General features: G+C 38.4%; 2 protein-coding genes across 2 annotated transcripts in view; both read right to left on the reverse strand.

Moving 5' to 3' along the window:
* The window catches only part of LOC134653607 (uncharacterized), a 43,878-nt gene extending 35,119 nt beyond the window's left edge, over positions 1–8,759 (reverse strand). The window contains exon 1 of the mRNA XM_063509006.1: positions 8,386–8,759. Coding sequence (XP_063365076.1) covers positions 8,386–8,402 — 17 coding nt within the window. The 5' untranslated portion in view covers positions 8,403–8,759. The remainder of the gene's footprint in view (positions 1–8,385) is intronic.
* An 809-nt stretch (positions 8,760–9,568) lies between these two features.
* LOC134653590 (uncharacterized) lies at positions 9,569–20,138 on the reverse strand. Its single transcript, XM_063508987.1, has 5 exons — positions 20,060–20,138; positions 19,303–19,455; positions 17,256–17,405; positions 10,286–10,437; positions 9,569–9,707 (listed from the first exon to the last, which is right to left on the reverse strand). The coding sequence occupies exons 1-5, from the start codon at positions 20,093–20,095 to the stop codon at positions 9,605–9,607; spliced, it is 594 nt and encodes a 197-aa protein (XP_063365057.1). The 5' UTR covers positions 20,096–20,138; the 3' UTR covers positions 9,569–9,604.
* Positions 20,139–20,983: the final 845 nt, after the last annotated feature.

Here is a 20,983-nt window from a genome sequence, read left to right on the forward strand (position 1 = left end):
CTGCCTTTCTGTCACACTTACGTACGAATTTATAAGTGCGACAGAGAGGCTATATAAAAAGACTATATGGTCAAGGCCGAGACGTGTTAATTGTAAAACAGATTGAATTTTTCCGCCCGCAGCGGACGCCGTTAGATGCTGGTGTGAAGAATGGACCCTTCGTCATGCCGATTAACGGTTGTAATGGTGAACCATCCGTTTCCGCGTTTATTAATTACTTGCCTACTCGAGCGCCATTCCACATTGTTTTGTGGCAGCTCGTGATATCGCAAGTTTTTGTTACAAGATCACAAAATTTGCCAACTGTTGGTATGTTTTGTTTAACTCGTACGATCGATGTCTCATTGTGTTGACATAAGAAATAATTATAGTTAACCGTTTAGGGCCAGTTGCAACAAGCCCATTTGACGGACTGGTCGATGACAATCAGCAGTGAACTATGAAACTTCCCATACAATAATAATTTTGCGAACGATTTAGCGGTGATAGACGGTTTGGCGCAACCGATCCTTAAAGATACTTAACTACCAGTTAACCTCACCTAACCTAAAGGGGCCCACAGATTACCAGTTCGCCTGGCAGTTAAACGCAAAAGGTGACAGCTCCGAATATCTGACAGGTTGATATCGTCCGGCGAACTGGTAATCTGTGGGCCCCTTAACCTAACCTAATAGTGTTGAATTTGACTCGATAAAAGTGCACTTATTAAAGTATTTCTAACTGGATCCGATATGAGTCTGTATGTAGGTATTGTAGGTAATCAAAATTGACATTGTTTTAGCTTATATGTAATGTAAAGTATCCAAAATTGTCTATGACAACAAGGCACCTCACACCTTAGCATGTCATTTAGTATAAATTTTGGATCTTTAATTGCTTCTAAGTGCCACTTGCACCACTAACCCGGGGTGAACCGGTTAAACCGTTAACCAAGTGTCAAATTGTACTGGTAACCATGGTAACTCCAGGTTTAACTGGTTAACCCCGGGTGGCGCAAGTAGCCCTTAGTATTCAATTTCCCACCGACGGGCCTCCGGTGATCCGAATCAAACCATGAACAACCATTTGAACAACGATGACAAGCTCATTATGGCACTCGTGCCTAAAACCATGGTTCCCACCAACATTTAGAACCAGTAATGTTTATATTTACGTTGGTCAGTTTGGCGAAGCGTCGTCCTTACCAGAGATCGGACAAATTTGCGTCATTGCTCGCGATAATGTGGACATGACTCCAAAATTTATTAAATAATTAATCATTTAATTAATTTCTTACCTGAGGTTTAATTTTGATTCCTAATCAATAAATAACACAAATATTTCTTATAATGTAAATTTATTAAATAAATAATCAGTATGTTTTCCAGATTTTGTGTAGGTACTCATTTTTATATCAAAAATATATTTAAGTGCTATTGAATAGAAAACAAAATTAAATCTCAGGTAAAAAATTAATTATTTAATCAAATTTGGAGTCATGTCCACATTATTGCGAGCAATGATGCCAATCTGTCCCATCTCTGAAGATTATAGACATAGTAAATTACGTTGTTATGACTATAATTTAGTAAGATCACTTTTTAAAGTCTCTAGTCATCTTTCAATTATGCAAATGACCACCACACTATCCAAAGGTTACTTTTAAAACAATGGAATTCACAAACAGTTCAATCCCGAGCCGCTCAGCGTATAGGTATTCAGTAAAAAAATAATTGCAGAAAACACCAACAGTTATTTACATTATCTAGAATAATTAAAATTTTAAATTTAACTTTAATCCCTGGGGTCGGCAACCTTTGGCCGCCGGAGCGTACCCGAGTATCCTTTATTCGAGAAATTGATTATTGGAGGCGCAACAGCGAATCATTGGTCTGCGTAGACAGTGGTTTGTCTCAATTACATTTACATCAGTTGGCAGTTCACTAGGGATGTACCGACTAATCGGACTATCCGGCCTCATTTGTAGTCGGCGATTAGTCGGCGACTAGTCGGCAAAAATGGCCGATTAGTCGGCACTTTATAAGAGACAGAAAACAGGGCAAAAAGAAATAAACAGCACGTATTTACCATAAGCTTTTCACATATTTTACCCAAATTCCATTTGTTTGAATTACTGACCTTGTGGTCGCTTTCTTATGCCAGATTGTCTAGTTGCCGCATGAAATATAGCCTTAGGATTTATTTTTTATTTTTAGCGTTACTATAATATGATGAATGGCGCGACGAAAGGGGTAAAACTATTGTTTTTTAAGTGCATCTGAACCGAACTTAGACGAAACTAATGATCTGGCCGACTAGCCGACTAGTCGGCCGCGACTAGTCGGCCAAATCAATAGTCGGTACATCACTACAGTATACCGAACTTAGATACCAATGCTCCACCTGCCTCACGGGCCAGGGAATGCTCAACTTTTAAGTTAGCCGAACTTTGATTCTCAATGATATTTGCCGAATAAAATAATTATAAGTCTTAAGTATGACGATATCCACGGGAGAAACGATCAACAGGTATACCTACATCTTTTTTTTTCTCAAACAATACTTGCGCTTAGGTGATTTGTTTATTAATTGTTTAATGCAAAAGTTAAACAGTAAAGTGAAATATGTCAACCACATGTTAAGCCAAGGCTAAGAGCCCTTTTCTATGTCTGCACGTTTTACGCCTCCAATTTAGTCCACTAATGTACATTTAACGGGCATTACAATATCATGAAGACGGACTTTTAAACATTCAATAAGCTAATAGTAAAGTTATTATCAAACGGCACCTAACCTAACCTACCTTTGCACTAAGACCTAGTAACAATAGAAGTTTAGAACAGGCCGTACGCCGGAAAGTGTTGCATTAATGACTGGCCGACACAAAACAGTTGTTAGCTTAGTAGCCGTTAATCATAGATGAATGGAGGTGTCATAAAGGCGTCATAGCCGTGCCTATTACTGATGCATAAATTAACGCTTTTTCAGGCATCAAACCGAGAGATGTCCATGAGATATTATTAAGTGCGTCGAAGGAGATTGGAGATCTTCTGTTGGTGTTAAATATTTACCTGAATAAACTAACGTCAAGCATTCTTGGAGTATTTTTTATGTATAAATGTTTTATTTTTACTTTAACACATCGCTGATAAGAATATTATACCGGTATAAAATTATACATGGTGCTTAAATCACGAAGAATAATGTATGACAAAAACGCAGCGTCAAATTTTATTGTAATTTTCCAAACCATCCTTTAGATTATCAATAAAATATATAATATATTTACCACACACGGTGGTATACGTAATAATATTTATAAACCAATATTTCAAATTAACTATTTTGTAAAATTGACACAAAACTTATTTTTATCAAAATAACCGGTCAAAAGTTTACGGTCCGTTAAATCCACGAATGACGTATTTATTTAAAGTCGTGCACATGTTGACTGACTTTAGAACTATCAACAACCTATCGCAGGGCAGGCCTACCTAAAATTGCAATGCTCCAAATATCGGCCATATCTGAACTCTGACCGGGCGTGACCGCGGTCACAATTAGTCGTAACCGAACGTAACCGATTGTAACCGATTGTAACCGATTGTGCCCGATTCCGAATCGTTAGCTCAGTTATAATCGCTCGGTATCGTGATCGGCGGAGTTGGAGCCGTTACCCGTCCATCCAGTGACACGCGGGCTTTTGCAACAAGCTTATTTATTGTTTTTTTTTTGCCATCATCATCAAAATATCGGTCTCTCCCGCTGTAATCATGCAAGAGCAAAAGAGACACAAATACCGACATTTCGATTACCTATGTTTGCGGTAGGTAAGTCCTCGAAGTTTTTTTGGGATTTTCGTACTCAGAAACTCAGAATTACTATCACTCTTGATTCGAGTAATAAAAACAAATGACATTTTTAGCTTTTTAGGTTAAAGGGAAAAATCTATCAACCTGAAATAGTTCAGGGATATTAGCGTTTAAAAGGTAACAGACAGACAGAGTTGTTTTCGCGTCCACGAGTAATAATATATGGATAACAAAATTCAAAGTACCTACTTACGTATGCCGTTAAAATACATGTTTCCCTTTTTTTCATCCATCAGTACTTTCCCTACAAGACGTCATTCTCAAAAACTATAACGGTACACTAAAGCTGCGCACGCGTTGATGTCTGCGCCTCGCGCGCAGTACGATTACATGATTTACTTACGCATAAACGTTCGGTTCCGACACAGTTGTTATGGGCGGCGAGATTCAATGGCGAACTGAGTTGTGGGCACAGTCAAGGAATTTACAGGCACAAATAGGAATCATTTCTGTATCATTTCGTACCTTGTCACATGTATGATACAGAAATCAATTTATGAGTTGTGACGTGTTTTCCTTTGGCCCTGTTGATGATTTCCCAAGAGACAGTTTGAGGTACTTTAAAAACCGGCCAAGTGCGAGTCGGACTCGCGCACGGAGGGATCCGCACCATCAACAAAAAATAGAGCAAAAAAATCGTGTTTGTTGTATGGGAGCCCCCCTCAAATATTTATTTTATTTTATTTTTAGTATTTGTTGTTATAGCGGCAACAGAGACACAGCCTGGTGACAGACGGACGGACGGACGGACGGACAGCGAAGTCTTAGTAATAGGGTCCCGTTTTTTACCCTTTGGGTACGGAACCCTAAAAAGCAGCTTGTGGATTTGGTTATTTTAGTCCAAATTAATGCTAAAATTATGTTATAATTATAACTAAATCTGACAATTATTTGTACGCATTTGCTTGTCCATTTCCTTGTCATTCATATGTCCTTACACATTCACCCATATATTTGGCATTCGCTAATCCGGTGCGTGTGCGCACCGGTGCGTGCGCGCCGTTACACCACGCGTCGGGTGACATCGCGGGCTCTTCGCATTCGCACCTCATCTCTATTATACTGTAACAGTAGCACGCTTTGACAAGAGCGGGCAATTCTCAGGCCAATTCGAACTTGCACTGACACTTACATCTAACCGATATTAGAATGATAATTGGAATCCATGAATCTAGTATTTTAACTGGATCAGGCATGAAGGGTGGGGGAAAATGACAAAACGGTGGGGGGAAATTGTCTTATGTACCTATATTTCAGAAGAAGTTGCAGCGAAAGCGCTATTATTGTTATTGCTTGTCGCAGTCTCACTTTTTTTTTAACAAGCTTTTATTAGGTCGACCTGTATGTAACTATGTAATGGAATCTAAGGTAACTAATTTAACCATCTTCCAAGGATCGTAGCGTCATGAAAATTGGCAGCTGTATGTAGTTCTGATGACAATACAATAATATGGTACTGTCGAACTGATCTGATGATGGAGACAGGAGGTGGCCATAGGAACTCTGTGATGAAACAACGCAACCTAATTGTGTTAGGGGTTTTTAGAATTGTGTCGATGAGTATTAGTTGTCTGTCGTAAGAAAAGTACAGTCAGCGATAAAAGCTTGTACCAAAAATTAAATTTTGGCCAAAAACTTATTTTTATTTCCCACCGTAAATTAGTATGGATTATTTTTTTATTTTATTATTCAAATAAATTACACAGCATAACAGTATACGCCAAGTCACTGCGGAACTACAAGTGCACACCATGGAAAACTTTCAGGTCGTCGGCGTAAAGCAAGCAACTTGCAGACTTTGGGACCGTAGCCAAATCATTAATCATGATCCCATAATTATGGTGGGCAACAAATAAATTCGACCAATCATAGTGTCGCATTGCGTATGTTTTGTCCCTCACGGATGCACGCGTATACCACATCTATTAGGATCCTACCATCTATGTTCCTGCACAAATGCGGCTGGGTGCGGTGCTGCGGAGCAGGATGTCGCGCATATCATTCGAGACTGCGCGCTACGTAAATACGACGGAGATCCAGCAGACTTGTTCACCCTTGACGGCGACGTTATCCAATGGATGCAGGGTTTAACCATAAGCCTATAGACGACTAAAAATATGCCATACGATTAAATAAATAAATAACCATCTATGTTGGAATCATATCAGTTAAAGCGTGACCAGTAAGTAATATATGATCATTGTCAAGAGGGCGCTGTTATTCTCACAGTATAGGGTGACAGTACAGTATAGTATGAAAAAATTAGTCCTGACAATTAGTGAAACAATTAGTGACAATTACTGAAATTAGTGACAGTACAGTATGAAATTCCTGGTCGGGCTTTTAGCTTTGGTTAGCTGTCATCGCAACACTTTCATTAACCTATATTCCCTTTTCAATATGAATTACTATTTGACAAGCATAGTCAATCCGTCCAACTCTATACACAATAAATGAGTTTATAAATCTCTGAGGTCGCCAGTCGCCACGCAAATTCGGCGTAATCTCAGAGGATCGGAAGTGAGGGTAAATGCTTTTTACGGCAATCAACCGTGGCGGGGCCGCGAAACTAGTTTTTGAATTCTTTTTCGTGTGGTGAATCATTCATTGATTGTTTGTGGTAAGATATTTGGTTTTGTAGACAGAATAATAACAGTTAATCAGAATGGTTTCAAAGAAATGTTTAGAGCTAGAAATGTAACACTTTCCATTGTATTTGAATATCTATCAGTGATTTCCAATTTTTGTTTGTATAGCTTAATTTAGGGTACGTATCTAATGTATTTATTCTTGACCTGGCCTTTCTTTTTAAGATTTTCGATTCGGTTGGAACAGATAATTACTTTCGATAAACACTTTTCCTAGTTTCGTAGATCTTTAATGAAAAAGTTTCAGCATGTCATCAGTACGATCACCATCTTATCACAGTGTTCGTTTTTATGTTTTAAGGAGCTATCACTTTTTTATAACGTAGGAGGCAAACGAGCAGACGAATCACTTGATGGAACGCAATTACCGGCGCCCATGGACACATGCACCAGCAGAAGGGTTGCAAGTGCGTTGTCGGCCTATAAGGTACGCTCGTTTCTTGAAGGTTTGAAGTTTCTATCGGTCCGGAAATACCGTGAGCGACCGTTCATTCAACAGTTAGTTGTGCAAGGCAGGAAGTTTCTTAAGCGACGTCTCAATATTATAGATGGTCATACCAATTTGTCAGTAAATAAGAACAAAAAACTATACTCATCCTTTCCTTTTGGATGCTAGTTCTAGTGTAAGACAAAGATAGTATGATTCTCTCTCTATATGTTTGAAATGCGACAGTCCTTTGACAAACTATAAGTATATCTAGATCACATAGGTACCTACATCTTCATCATCAACTGCTGGCTAGTTTCATGAGTGAAAGGATAGATATAAGGTAATTGTTCCAATGACAGCTAATACAGTCATGTGCATAAATATGTACACCTTTGAATTTATTTTCAGGTGTGCGGATGCAGTTTTTTTTTTCAGAAGTCAAGTAATTTTATTTAGAAGTTTCAAGAAACTTCGACAAGGAATTACGTACGACCTACAGAAAATGCTCTTAACCTTTAATCTGACAAAATACCGGATTGCCCTTTTTGCATTTTATTCGAAACCAGGTGAGGCTTGAACGCATCTAACAGTTTGCGTGTTCGTATCCTATAGATTTCGTATCATTTGTTTCGTAGGTTTGTATCATATAGACGAAAATCTGTTACTTGATCAGAGTAAAAGATTTTAGTCTTTCTTCTTGTTGGAAGTCAGTTAAAATATGTCACTTGCTCACTTGATCCATTACATTCCGGGCGTAACCGGAGCAACGGAACTACAAAGTGTCTGCCATACTATATTAAATGTAGGTAGGTAATTCATGATGAAAGATAAAATTACCCAGTATGTTCACAACTTCAAGGACGCTTAGAAAAATAAAACATACTGGGTAATTTTATCTTTCTTGGCATTAAATTTTTTTTAAGTCCATTCAGAGATCTAACGATAGTAAATATGTTACCATACTGAATTGGCCTATCTATCAGCTTAGCACACAAAAAAAATCAAGCATCTACCGCAATAATTCACGTCACCATAAATAAAAATCTCATCGTACTCGGCGATAGGTGAAAAATTAAAAAAAATCATAACTCCGAAAATACGAAAAATCGCGGAACATACATGGGGGTGATTCAGATAGCCCTCTAGGTCCTCTACCTCCCAGCTTCAGTATATCACTACTTCTTGGGACACCCTGTATATTGCCAGGTTTTATCACATTGTTTATTAGTCCGTTAAAATATCTTTAGAGAACTTTAATAATGAATTAGGTACATTATTCTAACTCCAGAAATATGAAAATGTTTGTTAGTTATTTAAATGTTCATATGTTATAAATAGTAGTTCATAATTAAGTATCTACTATTCTAGCCCTTATAAATCTTATAATTTACATTTAAAAAACAACATCAAATGCATGTATGTTAGTATTGTTAGTAAAATTTCATACTCCACTTACCTCACACTTAACACCATTTTGCACACACTTAGCGTTTCTCACTTTTCATAAAACTGTAATCTATCGCCACTGACACAATTAAAAAAGTAAATTAAAAACAAAACTAACTTTTTAAATTTAATAAAGAACGCGTTCGGAAAATTTTCAACCGCGCGCGGGAAATGTCTGACGCGGCAGAGCGGGCGGTGTACGCTCGACTCGGCTCTCTGTTGTCGAATGTAAGACTGCAGCTTGCAGCCTCACTGCGATATGCTCTTCGGCCAAAAACGAATGCCTTAATCACTTCCTAAAGCGAAACCCCTGCGTTTTGAGACGTTACGGTTAATCCGCTCATTGAGACCGCTAATGGCAGTTGGGAAACAATTAGAGAAATACTTAATTAATACCCTGTTACCGTTAGTGAAGTTATGCCCTGTGCTACAAAATTTTATTTTATATGAGTATGTGTTTTAGGGCGGGGCGGGTATGTTACCTAATGGGCCATTTTTTTTATTTTATTGTCGTTTTTCAGATTTTGATTAAAATTGGTAGTTTTGAAAAGCTCCTTATTCTGGTCGGAATAATCACGAAATCCAAATTGGAGACAAAAAAAAGATATGAAAATTCCCACTGAGTTACGAAAAAATCCATACTTTTTCCGTACCTAACACAGTGAAAGTTTTTGTAGGACATACAGTGAAATAGCGCTTATGTTGTAGAGAAAGGGAACTCTATCTATCCACCAAATTTTATCAAAATCTGAGAAAAATGAAAAACGACACCATGTAAAAAATGGCCCTAATGTATAATATTACGGAGCTCGAAGGTCCCAACATAGGTTCAAATGCTTTATTGTCCGCTTTCCCTTCCTCCCGACTGTAGTGGAATTATTGCAGTTTAGGTGTGGCTATATATTTTTTAAGTAAGATAAAAGTAAATAAAACCTTGGAAAATTAAATAAGGTTCATTATTGTTTTTTCAGGACTCTTGTTACAAAATTTTACGGCACCAAAATACTTGTCAATTTAATTAGGTAGGTACATACTATTTGCATAATGACAAACCTGCATAGCTACTCCATTTTTTGAGAAAATAACTGACTATATGGACCATTGGGAACATAATAATATTTTATTTTACAAAAAATGTAATTTAGCATTGTGAACCCACCAGCTATCGTATGATAATTAGCTAAAGTACAGGTTCTCACACAAAATGTACTGTGTCAAAAAATCCGGATTTATCGCAGTATGTCAGAGTAGATCTTACGGATGCGGAGGAGCATGTTGCACCCCACGATGATCGACGTAACACCAACCACCCCAAGCATCATTTTCGTCGGCCTGAAAAACAAATACCTACGTTATATAGGGTCAATGCGCTAGTTTTCGTCCACTTGACTAAATTTTAATATAAACCTACATTGCTGCACAAATTTGGACTATTGCAATTCTTAATGTCTAAACAATATATCTATCTACTCGTATATCAAAATTATATTTCGCAAATAGCAATTCAAGAATGAAATAAATTATTTGCTAATCCGTCAAGTGGACGAAAACTAGAGCATGGACGGAAACTAGGGCAATAAAGCAAAAACTAAACCTAGGTACTCTTTTACTTAAATACATATATTTAAAATGGATAACCTGATAGTTACAAGGCTGCACCCTTCTATATAGGGTACATTTTCCTGTAGAGATAGGTTCGACGTGCAATCAAAAAAAATCAAATATCATTTATTGTCAGGCAACTAAGGCCCATAGATACATGCCTTACAAACTAACATAGGTACATAAAATAATAAAAATCTTATAAGCTAAAGAAACACTATACAACTACACTACACTAGCAATATATACGTGCATGGCACTATATCCGCATCAGTGAGATACCACGTAAGAGATGTCTAGGTACGTACCCGTCAGAATCTCTGAAGAACATAGCGACCCGCAGCCCGTGGTAGACCAGCTGCATCCAGCCGTAGATGACGTAGTATAGTGCGAATGCCGTGGCTGTCACCACTAGCTGCACCAGCTGAACTACTTCGGTAACTGCATTCCATCCTTGGCTCTGTGCAACAAAAGTAGTTTACAGCACATAAAAATTATTTATATTATGAGCTTACAATGTCCAAATGCTGGGCAAAGTTTTCCTTCTCCCTTTCCACGTGTCCCGGTCTTGACCCGTCTCCCGCCAGTTCCTATCAAAGGCGTTAAGGTCATACCTATCGTCAACACCATCGAGATTTTCCACGACGGAGGGTTCTATTTTTTTGTTTTAGCCCACAAGTCATGACATGAAAATGTTGAGCTAAAATAAAATATGGTCGAAATTCTTGTAGGCATCCATATACTATCGTATCCTCACTAGCCTATTTATATGGGCCTCACAGATGAACGCAGTGTGCTATACTTCGGTCAGTTATGACTACCTAGATACTCTAAAATCCTGCGGCTCGGGTCGCAGGGGAGATTACAAATCGGACGAGAACCAAGGCAAGATAACCTAGAATTGAAAACAAAAGACATAGTAATGCATGTAGGTACTCTATGTATTTCTATTTGATTTTACGAGATTTCATTTGAAAATGCATTACGTAAATGTTACTTTCAAACCTATGTGTATTAAGATACGATTGAGTTTCGGTCGTACTCGGCGTATGTTTGTATATCTAAATACGCGATAAATTTTCGGCAAAGCTAGATCGCTCCGATACCTAACCCAAATCCATATCGCATGTTCAAAACAAACTGTACACTTAACCTAGAGAGATCACTATCACGCGTTTAATACGCTTTAATTAAACCTACGCTTAACGAGTAGTATAACCTCATTAAACAAACAAGGTTTACATTAACTTGAAATAAGTAAACAATTACTTTAACTTTTATCGCGTAAGTGATATCAAATGGCAGGGCTGCTGTTCTGTTATTTATCGTACTTATCGCCTCGTAAACCAGTGTAAATATGCTCTCTTTCCGCACACACTCTACTGAGTTTAGAACCGGGAACTCCCGGTTCCGGTACTGTATTTATATAGAAAACCAGTACCGGCGGTTACAATAACTCTCTTTCACAAAGCATTCCTTATACAAGTTTTATTGTAAAACCCAGAAAAAACCTTTTTTTATAACATGAAGAAGCTTAAGCGGATGTTTGGGCATTTTGCGAACGAGACGTTTTGCAAGTGGGACTAGGCAAAAATTATGTTTAACTAATGGAACATATGTGACAGTTTCGCCTTTGTAATAAGGCGAAAAATTTAAACATATCTTTAAAGTCGAATGTACAAAAAGTGTCGTAATTTTTTTTAATCATAATAATTATGATAAGTGATCGGAGACCACTCATACTGGTTCGTATAAAGCCAAGTGCTTGGTATTTACGAGCAATTGCAATAAAAGTCCAGAAGCCTTCGTGCCTTCCGCCGTCCATCCGCCAAGCAAAATGCTTATCAAAACGATATAAAGTATTGTTATAACAAACAAAAGGTTTAAATATGTTATTTCAAATGTACTTACATAGATTTAGCAAAGAATAAAGATTCCGTGAGCTCATCGGACTGTATTATTGCATATATAGCATAGTTCTATTTTGAGATCTTTGTTTGAGATTTTGTATCTAATAAAGTGTTTCTACCTAATTGTTGATGATCATGTTAATGTGACTTTACGAGTATGAAAGAAATTCATTCATAGTCTCCAATTTTGTAGCTAGCTGTACATACATATTACCTACATCTAGTTTAATCGTTTTGCTAAAAAAACATTATCCGTATGTAACTCAAAAAGCTTTTAAGCTTATTCCTAACCGTATGAGAAAAATGCTACACGCTGTAAAAATATATTTAGCCCGATACTAAAATCACAAACATCAGGTGCCAATGTCACTTTTGGCTAAGTAGCTGAATTTTCAATACAATTATTAACATTCACAGTCACAACTTATCGTCATAAGGTAATATCTCTAAAACGAAAGTACATAAATCCTAAACATTGCAATAACTCCTGCATTCTGTGGAAAATCCGATATTACGTAAGCACGAATAAATCTCGGTTTCTGCCGCTGGGAACTGCCGCGGGAACGAACGTCGTCACGACCCCTGAGAGGGTTTTCACATCGTCCTATCCGATACCGCCGGATGTAGGATCCTACATCCATAATGTCGGACCGACGGGCGCAGGTAGGTACTGTACTGGGGCGCGCCATCCCTGCTTCAACGGGAAACATAGAAACAATCTACACATGTATGAATGCACACAAACAAAAGTTACTTATTGGTCCGACAGCTGCAGAGCAGCTGACGGGGGCTCCGACCAGTGTTGCCAGGGCTCTGGAGTCATAAGTTACGTTTCGTTTCCCTAAAAGTCACGTTTTTGCTGCTTAAGTCACATTTTTATAGTATGATTTGGTAAATCGATTTAGTTAGAAAAAAATCAAAAAATAATATTTTTCACAAAAATTTTCTAACCTTATATGATTTTTCTTTATATTTAATGCTATTTGTGATCGATTTCATGAATTGTAAGTTCCTTTTTTTTCTTGAATTTTTTCTTGTTGAAAACGAAAAAAAAAATTACGATAATAAGTTATTATAAAGTCAGTCAAATAACTTTGTCAGTAGAAGAGGGCGCGAAATTAAAATTTTCTATGGGAAGATATAGACCCGTCGCGCCTACATTTTTTAAATTTGACGCTTTTTTCTACTTCCTAATGAAATGGCTTGACAGACTATAGTATAGGCCTGTCCAGACGAGGACAATTTTTCGCCGGTCTAATTGAATTGTCCGATTGGGTCGGGACGTGCGGACGCAAACGCCAATTTGGCTCGCCGATTATGACCGATACTACCGATACAATGGGGTGCGGACCAGGGATGTTGCGGATGCCGATTTTTTGACATCCGCGGATGCGGATGCGGATGCGGATTTTTAACGGCTCACATCCGCGGATGCGGATGCGGATGCGGATGTCAAGATAGGTACATAAAAAACGTCAAATATTACATTTTAGTCATTTTTATTTCAAAAAACCGGCCAAGTGCGAGTCGGACTCGCGTTCCAAGGGTTCCCTACATTAAATCCCACTCACGCTTGACTGCTAATTTCTAATAGGTTTTTTTGGCTAATGACTAAATTACCTAGCAGTCTAGCACTTACGCCGATGCTAAGACGTTCCTGTACCGAACTGTTCCACATCCGCATCCGCATTAAATCCGCATCGATTTTATGCGGATGCGGATGCGGATGCGGATGTTGAAAATAATGCGGAAGTTCCGCGGTTGCGGATGCGGATGCGGATGTTCGCAACATCCCTGGTGCGGACGCAAGAATACCAATTTGTGACGCTAGTTTTCGCGGTTAGGGGCATTTTTAGGGTTCCGTACCTCAAAAGGAAAACACGGAACCCTAATACGATCACTCGTGCGTCTGTCTGTCTGTCCGTCCGTCTGTCATAGCCTATTTTCTCCGAAACTACTGGACCAATTAAGTTGAAATTTGGCACACATGTAAATTTGTGACCCAAAAATGGACGTGTAACGTAAATAAATATGGAGACCACTTTTGGGGTAAATGAGAAAATTAAAAAATAAAGTTTTTCAAACTATATCGTGTTACATATCAAATGAAAGAGCTCATTGTAAGAATCTCAAATATTTATTTTATATAATTTTAGGATAAATAGTTTAGCAGTTATTCAAGAAAATAGGCAAAAAATTACCATTCCCCGCCCCCCTTATCTCCGAAACTATTGGGACTAATAGTTATTTACCTATAGATGACAGAAAAACCTATAAGAAATGTGCAGTCAAGAAAATATCACCTTAAAATTAAAATACATGAAACTGGCCAAATTGGTGTTTGCGTCCACGCGTCCGTTTGATCGGATAGTTTGGAGAGTGGGGGGGGGGATTGTCTTCGTCTGGGCACGCCTTAATCTACCAACCTTAACCCAGTCACATCAGTCCACAAACTACTACGATGATACGAGTCACAGTCAGTCAGTGCGAAAAAAGTTTTAAAAGTTTACACTGTCGCGGTGTGGAAGCGCGAACGCGAGTGTGGAGTCGATTTCCCTGTTTGCGAATCTTTAATCAAAAGAAAATAAAAAAGTATATGCGTAAATAATTTACCCCCGGATAAAATTAATGGTTTTAGAGCGCTCAAAAATCTCAAAATTACTATGCAGTACAATGAGTAGTATAGATACAGACTAAAAGAAATGAATCATTACACTAAAAAAAAACTACTACTATCAAACTATATAACACCGTCACGTCAAGGTAACAAGTCTCATTTTGCCATGACTATGATAATAAACATGATTGTTGATGTAACGTCAACGGTCAGTGCAAGTGTCAAATTTAAAGAGCTTAGTAAACTTGGGAGAGTTCCTAAATAATACGAATTGCAAAAATAAACTTGTCCAAAAATCGACTATCTTAAAAAGTCACAAAAATTGCCTCAAAACCAAAAGTCACGCGCATGTCACACGAGCAGGTGAAAAGTCACGAAAAATGTGACTTTTGTGACCATCTGGCAACGCTGGCTCCGACATGACCTGTCTGAAATGATCGGAATACCAATCCGGTATCGGATGTCGAATGACTCCTGATGAGAAAGACAACTATTAGAGAGTGCTGTGCGGTATGAAGTCCGCCTTTTCTTGGCAATTACATCGCTAAGTTGCTTTTTTGGTACGTATTTACAGAAAAACACATACGTTATACATTTTACTTCCATTCGATATCCGTTATCGGATCGGACAATGTGAAAACGCTCTGACTCTGTTCATCTATTGTTCCCGGCGTCATACAACAGAAAACCAATATAGACTAGATCGATGACTACTCATACTTAGTACGGACCTAAAGCTTACATTTATATTGGACGCTCTGCGCCCATGCGTCTGCAATTTAGATTTACAGCCCCGATGCTATCGCCCACGACTATTCCTAACAAAAACTCCAAAAATATCAAATAAACTATAATACGAACCAATATTTACACATTTTTCAAAGAGCGGCGGCATTGTTACGAAGTGTTAGTTACCATCAGATTACAGTGGGGTTGTGCAATGATTTAGATTTGATTTAATCGATGTCGGGGGTCAACTTTACTTTATTTATTAACGATTTGAACCATTACAACTTTAACTTGGACAATCGTCTACTGCATGCACCATGTGACGGTACTTTTCACATTTCCACTTTGAACTTTCTAGGACTTAATGCATTTTGAATGGAATTGAACTCAATTGGACAGGTCACCGATGCATGACCTCGTATGGGCCCATATTGTCCTCGACACAGTCAAGTCATGAGCTGTCGTAAGAACTACTTAAATTTACTTAGTGAAATGCTGGCCAATAATCTTTCTAGGATTCTATAGCCGAAATGATAAAAAAGGAACCCTTATAGTTTCGTCATGTCCGTCTGGCCGTCCGTCTATCTGTCCGTATGTCACAGTATTTTTTTTAATTCCTTCACTTCAATTCCTGAGAAAGTAAACCAACCCGACGACCCATCTATCATAGTAAAGTAACCTACACCTTAATTAAGCATGCACCGAATTCCATCGGTAACAAGTAGGGAGTGCTTCCGGTACTGGTTTTCTATTCAAATACAGTACCGGAACCGGGAATTCCCGGTTCTCGCCATACAAATTCAGTACCAGGAGCATTCCCTAGTAACAAGCAAGACATTCCAACAAGTACAGACCAGGAAAATCTGCACGTAACTCTTGTCAACACGACCGTATTGTTTTGTGTGAGATACTAGGGACATGAAAAGCTACGTCCACACCGGTGTCACAGTCAGCTCATTTAATTTCATTTATTTTTTAATTGGTAAAATTTTATGTCCATCTTGAGTCTTCAGCTTTGGGCTTTGGTTACATCTTGCGTAAAACATTGCGATTCACGGCTGAATGAATTCTACTGTAGTGCGTATGTTACGCCTGGACCCCGGCAGGATCGCCATGTCATGTGGGACGTTGAATGAGAAAACTTGCTTGGGAGTATAGATAGGTGCGTTGATCAATGCTCTATCACGATAGTAATAGCAATGCAGAATCGAGTTTAGGTGTTCGAAGGTAAATGACCAGCGAGTGCATCGCAACAATTGCAAAAAGTCGCCAACCCTCCTTATATCTTGTATAATGCTGTAATATTTAGCGCACACGCTACGGCAAATTTCTCCGTAGACATTCATGTTCCTGTTTTCCTTTAACAATAATCTGGTAACGAATATCTAATGAACTGAAAGATGAACTCCGCTTTAGACTTGGCTGTATTGCTGACTGTATACATCTGAAGAGGCGTCAGGCCGATGGACGATAGACAGGCACGACCCCGAGGCACGACCATAGCTCGGTGATCGTATCATTCCGCCAATTAGGCAATCGGTCATTTTGCACTCATTTGTTTAAAGCATTTGACATTTTACGAACAATGCGCTTAGACTGTACCTACTACATTAGTACATACAGTAGCAACTTCTATTCCTTTATGCACTAATAAGGGCGATTTTTTTATTAAGTTCTCAGAAATTTCAGGAATCTTTCTCAGGAAACAAAGGACACTTTCATAATGGAAATGGAAAATGTCGATCCTCACACATAAATGTGAATTCCCAAATTTCTGAAATTTTATCATGTGGATATATCGCAATTTTGGAAAGCTACCGACGGTAGATCAGTATACACATGTACGCCTACGTGTGCTATGTGTGCTATAATAATGTAATAATAGTTCGGCACCTTGTGGCCTTGTAGCGTAGGATTGCTCCCTGGCATTCCTTTAAAAAAACAGCAGCTTGAACACAAATGGGGATAAACACTAAGATAGAGAGAGAGAAAATTCCTCATTATTTTAATATGGCCACATACCTGCTTGCTATTTTCGAACTGTGTCCTGGCCGGATCATTTCCTGGCCGGCCATTATTCGTTTCTGTGTCCAGGTTATTGTCGGGAAATGGTGGTATCGGGTGGGAATTCGTTTTGGAAATCGTGGCTGTACATTTTCCACAGGCGTAGTCCTGGAGACGTTAAAATATTGTTTTCGTTTTTGAAGAATAGTTCAGGCTGATAATTGGGATAGTGAACGATATTTTTTGGTTTAATTTACCTATAGGGTGGATTTTTAAATGAGCTAGTTAGAGCAGTAGTTTTTCTCCAAAATCCACTTTTACATAAATATCCTGTTTCTATTCAGGTCCAAAAGCTCCTTACGGACAAACACAGGGCACCAGGAAAGAGACATTTTTTATATAAAATTACTTTCAGTCAGCAGCTGCAGAAGTTTCTAAGCGGGCTAGGTGTTCAAAATTATCGACTTTATTGTTAAGAGAATACACAGACCAACCCCTATAGACCGACCTTATAGGACGACTCGCGGTCACCGCCCGTATGGTGTATAGGTCAAATATAAGATTGTTCGCGCACCGCTCCGATCAGTTGCGCCCAAGGTTACGACCTGTTAGCAGCCTGCACGAGTCTAAGAAAATAAATCGTAAACTATTGAATTCATTGGGAAATCATGGGATATTGCAGCGTAAAATGGTGTGGCAAGTCATCTAAAACTTCTACTTACGAAACAGATGGAATAAAATCCCACAGGAAAGTCAAATTCATTATTTCATTGAATAATGTTTCTTGTCCGCGGGGTTCATTTTATACTGGTCAGTAAGCAGAGGCGAAGTATGTCTGTCCCTTTTCTTCAACTTGAAAATGCAATGCGCTATCCCTTTCCCTTTCGACTAGTGATGTGACAACGATGGTTTCGTCAGTTGCGGAAACTTCGTGCTTCGTCATACCGTATTGTACCATTTTAGACATAATATATAGGTAATATGTTGTGTAAGTTTTTTTAGAATCCTCTAGGCCAGCGGAACAGTTAGGCCGCATGTCACGAGATGGACCTGATGATGAACTTCAAAGAAGTGCGAGGAAACGCGGTGTTGGTTTGTGATAGACATATGTTGTATGGGTTTTTTAGAATCCTCTAGGTGAGCAGTTAGGTCCCATGTCACGAGATGGACCTGATGATGAACTTCAAAGAAGCGCGAGGGAACTCGGTGTTGGTTTGTGATAGACATATGTTGTATGAGTTTTTTAGAATCCTCTAGGTGAGCAGTTAGGGTCTCATGTCACGAGACGGACCTGATGATGAACTTCAAGAAGTGCGAGGGACTCGGTGTTGGTTTGTGATAGACATATGTTGTATGGGTTTTTTAGAACGCTCTAGGTGAGCAGTTAGGTCTCATGTCACGAGATGGACCTGATGATGAACTTCAAAGAAGTGCGAGAGAACTCAGAGTTGATTTGTAATAGGCATATGTTATTGGTCCATTTGAATATGTTTTCAATACAACCTTCTATGACCTTAATAAAACAGACAAAAGAAAATAATTGTACCTATGAGATTTTGGCGACACTTTTTTCTCGTATCGAAAGAGATTGCGATTCTGAGTGGAAATAATATAAAAATTCTAAACTTTAAAATTCAAGTTCTGAGTACTTTAATCAGAAATGCCCTAATATGTTAAGTAAAAATTTCAGGTACATTGTTAAATTACTTAATGAAATATTAAATTAATCAATATAATTATTAAGTAAGTTTACCCTAAGTATACTAAATTGGCATTAAATTGGTAACAATTTTACCACAATAAATTTCGGTATCACTGGTAGCAGTACCCACTACCTGTAATGAACATGTCCCATCCCTACGCGTACACGTGTTAGCGCGCCAGTTTGCAACGACCAATCGCAACGCCGTGAGCACCCCTCCCGCAACTCACAGTTTGGTGATTTGCGTCGGGAACAAAATGGCCAATATTAGTCTGTGAGAGAATAAGAGCGTCTCGAGGTAATTTTGAACACCTCGCCCGCTTAGCAACTTCTGCTGCTGACTGTATGGTGATTTGTAGTTACGCATGAGTATCCAAGACAGGGCAGGTCGTGTATCGGTTTCGCGGGAGGAAACTTGGCGAGGATCAAGCGGATCTTCGCGCTGGTGCGAAGGCAGTCGTGTTGGCTCCTGGGTTTGGCCTTCACTTGGACTGGTAAGTGGTTTTCATGGTCCATCTGATGATAATATATGTTATGCCAGTTAAATTGTCTTAAGTAATATCAGGATCAGGTTCAATTTAAACAGCTAAGCGCCACATGCACCATCCCACTAACCCAAGGTTAACCGGTTAAACCGTTAACCCAGTGTCGAATTGTACTGTATTTCTAAAAATTGTCATGAAAATTTCTGTTTTGGATACGGTAAGTTTCAAAATTCATAACTAAAAGAAACTTTCCGAAATTTTATGGTTAGAAAGAACCACAATAATATAGTGTAGGGTGAGTGTAGGTATGGTCGGTTTTGTCAGTTAATATCTATGTCATAATATTAAGATACCGCGGCGGGCTTCAAAATTATCGTTGTCATTGGAAAGCTGATGGGGATCAATTTTAAACTTGCTGACTCCTATGGTATAAACCTCTAAATGTGTCTTTATTTTTAATTTCGAGGTTTTAATTCGTGACCTGGCTGCCAAAAGGAGCCGGTAGGTCCTGTTCTGACCTCTTATGAAAGAACGCCCCTACATATTGATTTATAACGGCTTGTACTCAACCTGAACTGTCAGATTTCAAAAATCTGCATCAGCTTTCGTGAATCCATTTTCAAGCATTTACTTACATGAAATAGGTCCTTAAATATTCCCAGTCCTGGCATAGTAAATTTAAAAAGCTACCTATATTTATACAATATTATTAAATTTTAATACTTGATTTTTTTTTTAAATGTCGGAAATTGAACATCTATTATAACAAAACAGGAAAATTAAGAAAAATGTTATGAATAACGAACATAAATTACTCTTAAACTATATGTAGTTGATCATATTACACAAACAATTTTGAAAAATATAAAATAAAAATAAACATTCACAACAAAAAATGACGTCTGACAATCGAGGTCATTCGAGATCTATTGTCATTTTTGTAACATGCCAATATTGTCATGATAATGTGTATTTTTTAATATCGACTATTAATTAATCCGCCAGTCTTTTAGGCCTGATATACACTTGTAGGTTTTGCTTACGTAAGCACGGACAAGGCTATTTGTTAGAATGAGATAACGATATTCATCTCCCATTCTGTAGTACAGCTGTGTCCCTACTTAGAATACGTAAGTAAAACTTACAAGTGTATCTTGGGCCTTAGGTACTATTAATAAATTATTTAGAGCCTGTGCGGAATTCACACGCACTCCTTGCGCGTTGTAGCGTTCGCCGCCTTATGACCTCACCAACTTGACATAAATGAAACACATAACAAACGTTAAGACAGCAGCTATTAAGCTTACACCAAATGACAATACTTGCATCGACATTACCGTCACAGCGGTAACCGTTATGGTTGAAATTGCGTTGTTGTTGGCCCGGTGACCGACAGTGACCAGCACGTAGTCCGTGTGAAAACAACCTTGCCATATTTCACGCTAAAATGCCCTGATTCCTTACGTAGCTGTTTGGCACTCTAAGAAAGTTATTAGTCTAAACTGGGGCATGCGAATTTGACATGGAGGTTTTAGATTCAAAATACTTATGTGCCTATG

Source organism: Cydia amplana, chromosome 13 (genome assembly GCF_948474715.1).
Source record: "Cydia amplana chromosome 13, ilCydAmpl1.1, whole genome shotgun sequence".
In the NCBI taxonomy this organism is placed as follows: domain Eukaryota; kingdom Metazoa; phylum Arthropoda; class Insecta; order Lepidoptera; family Tortricidae; genus Cydia; species Cydia amplana.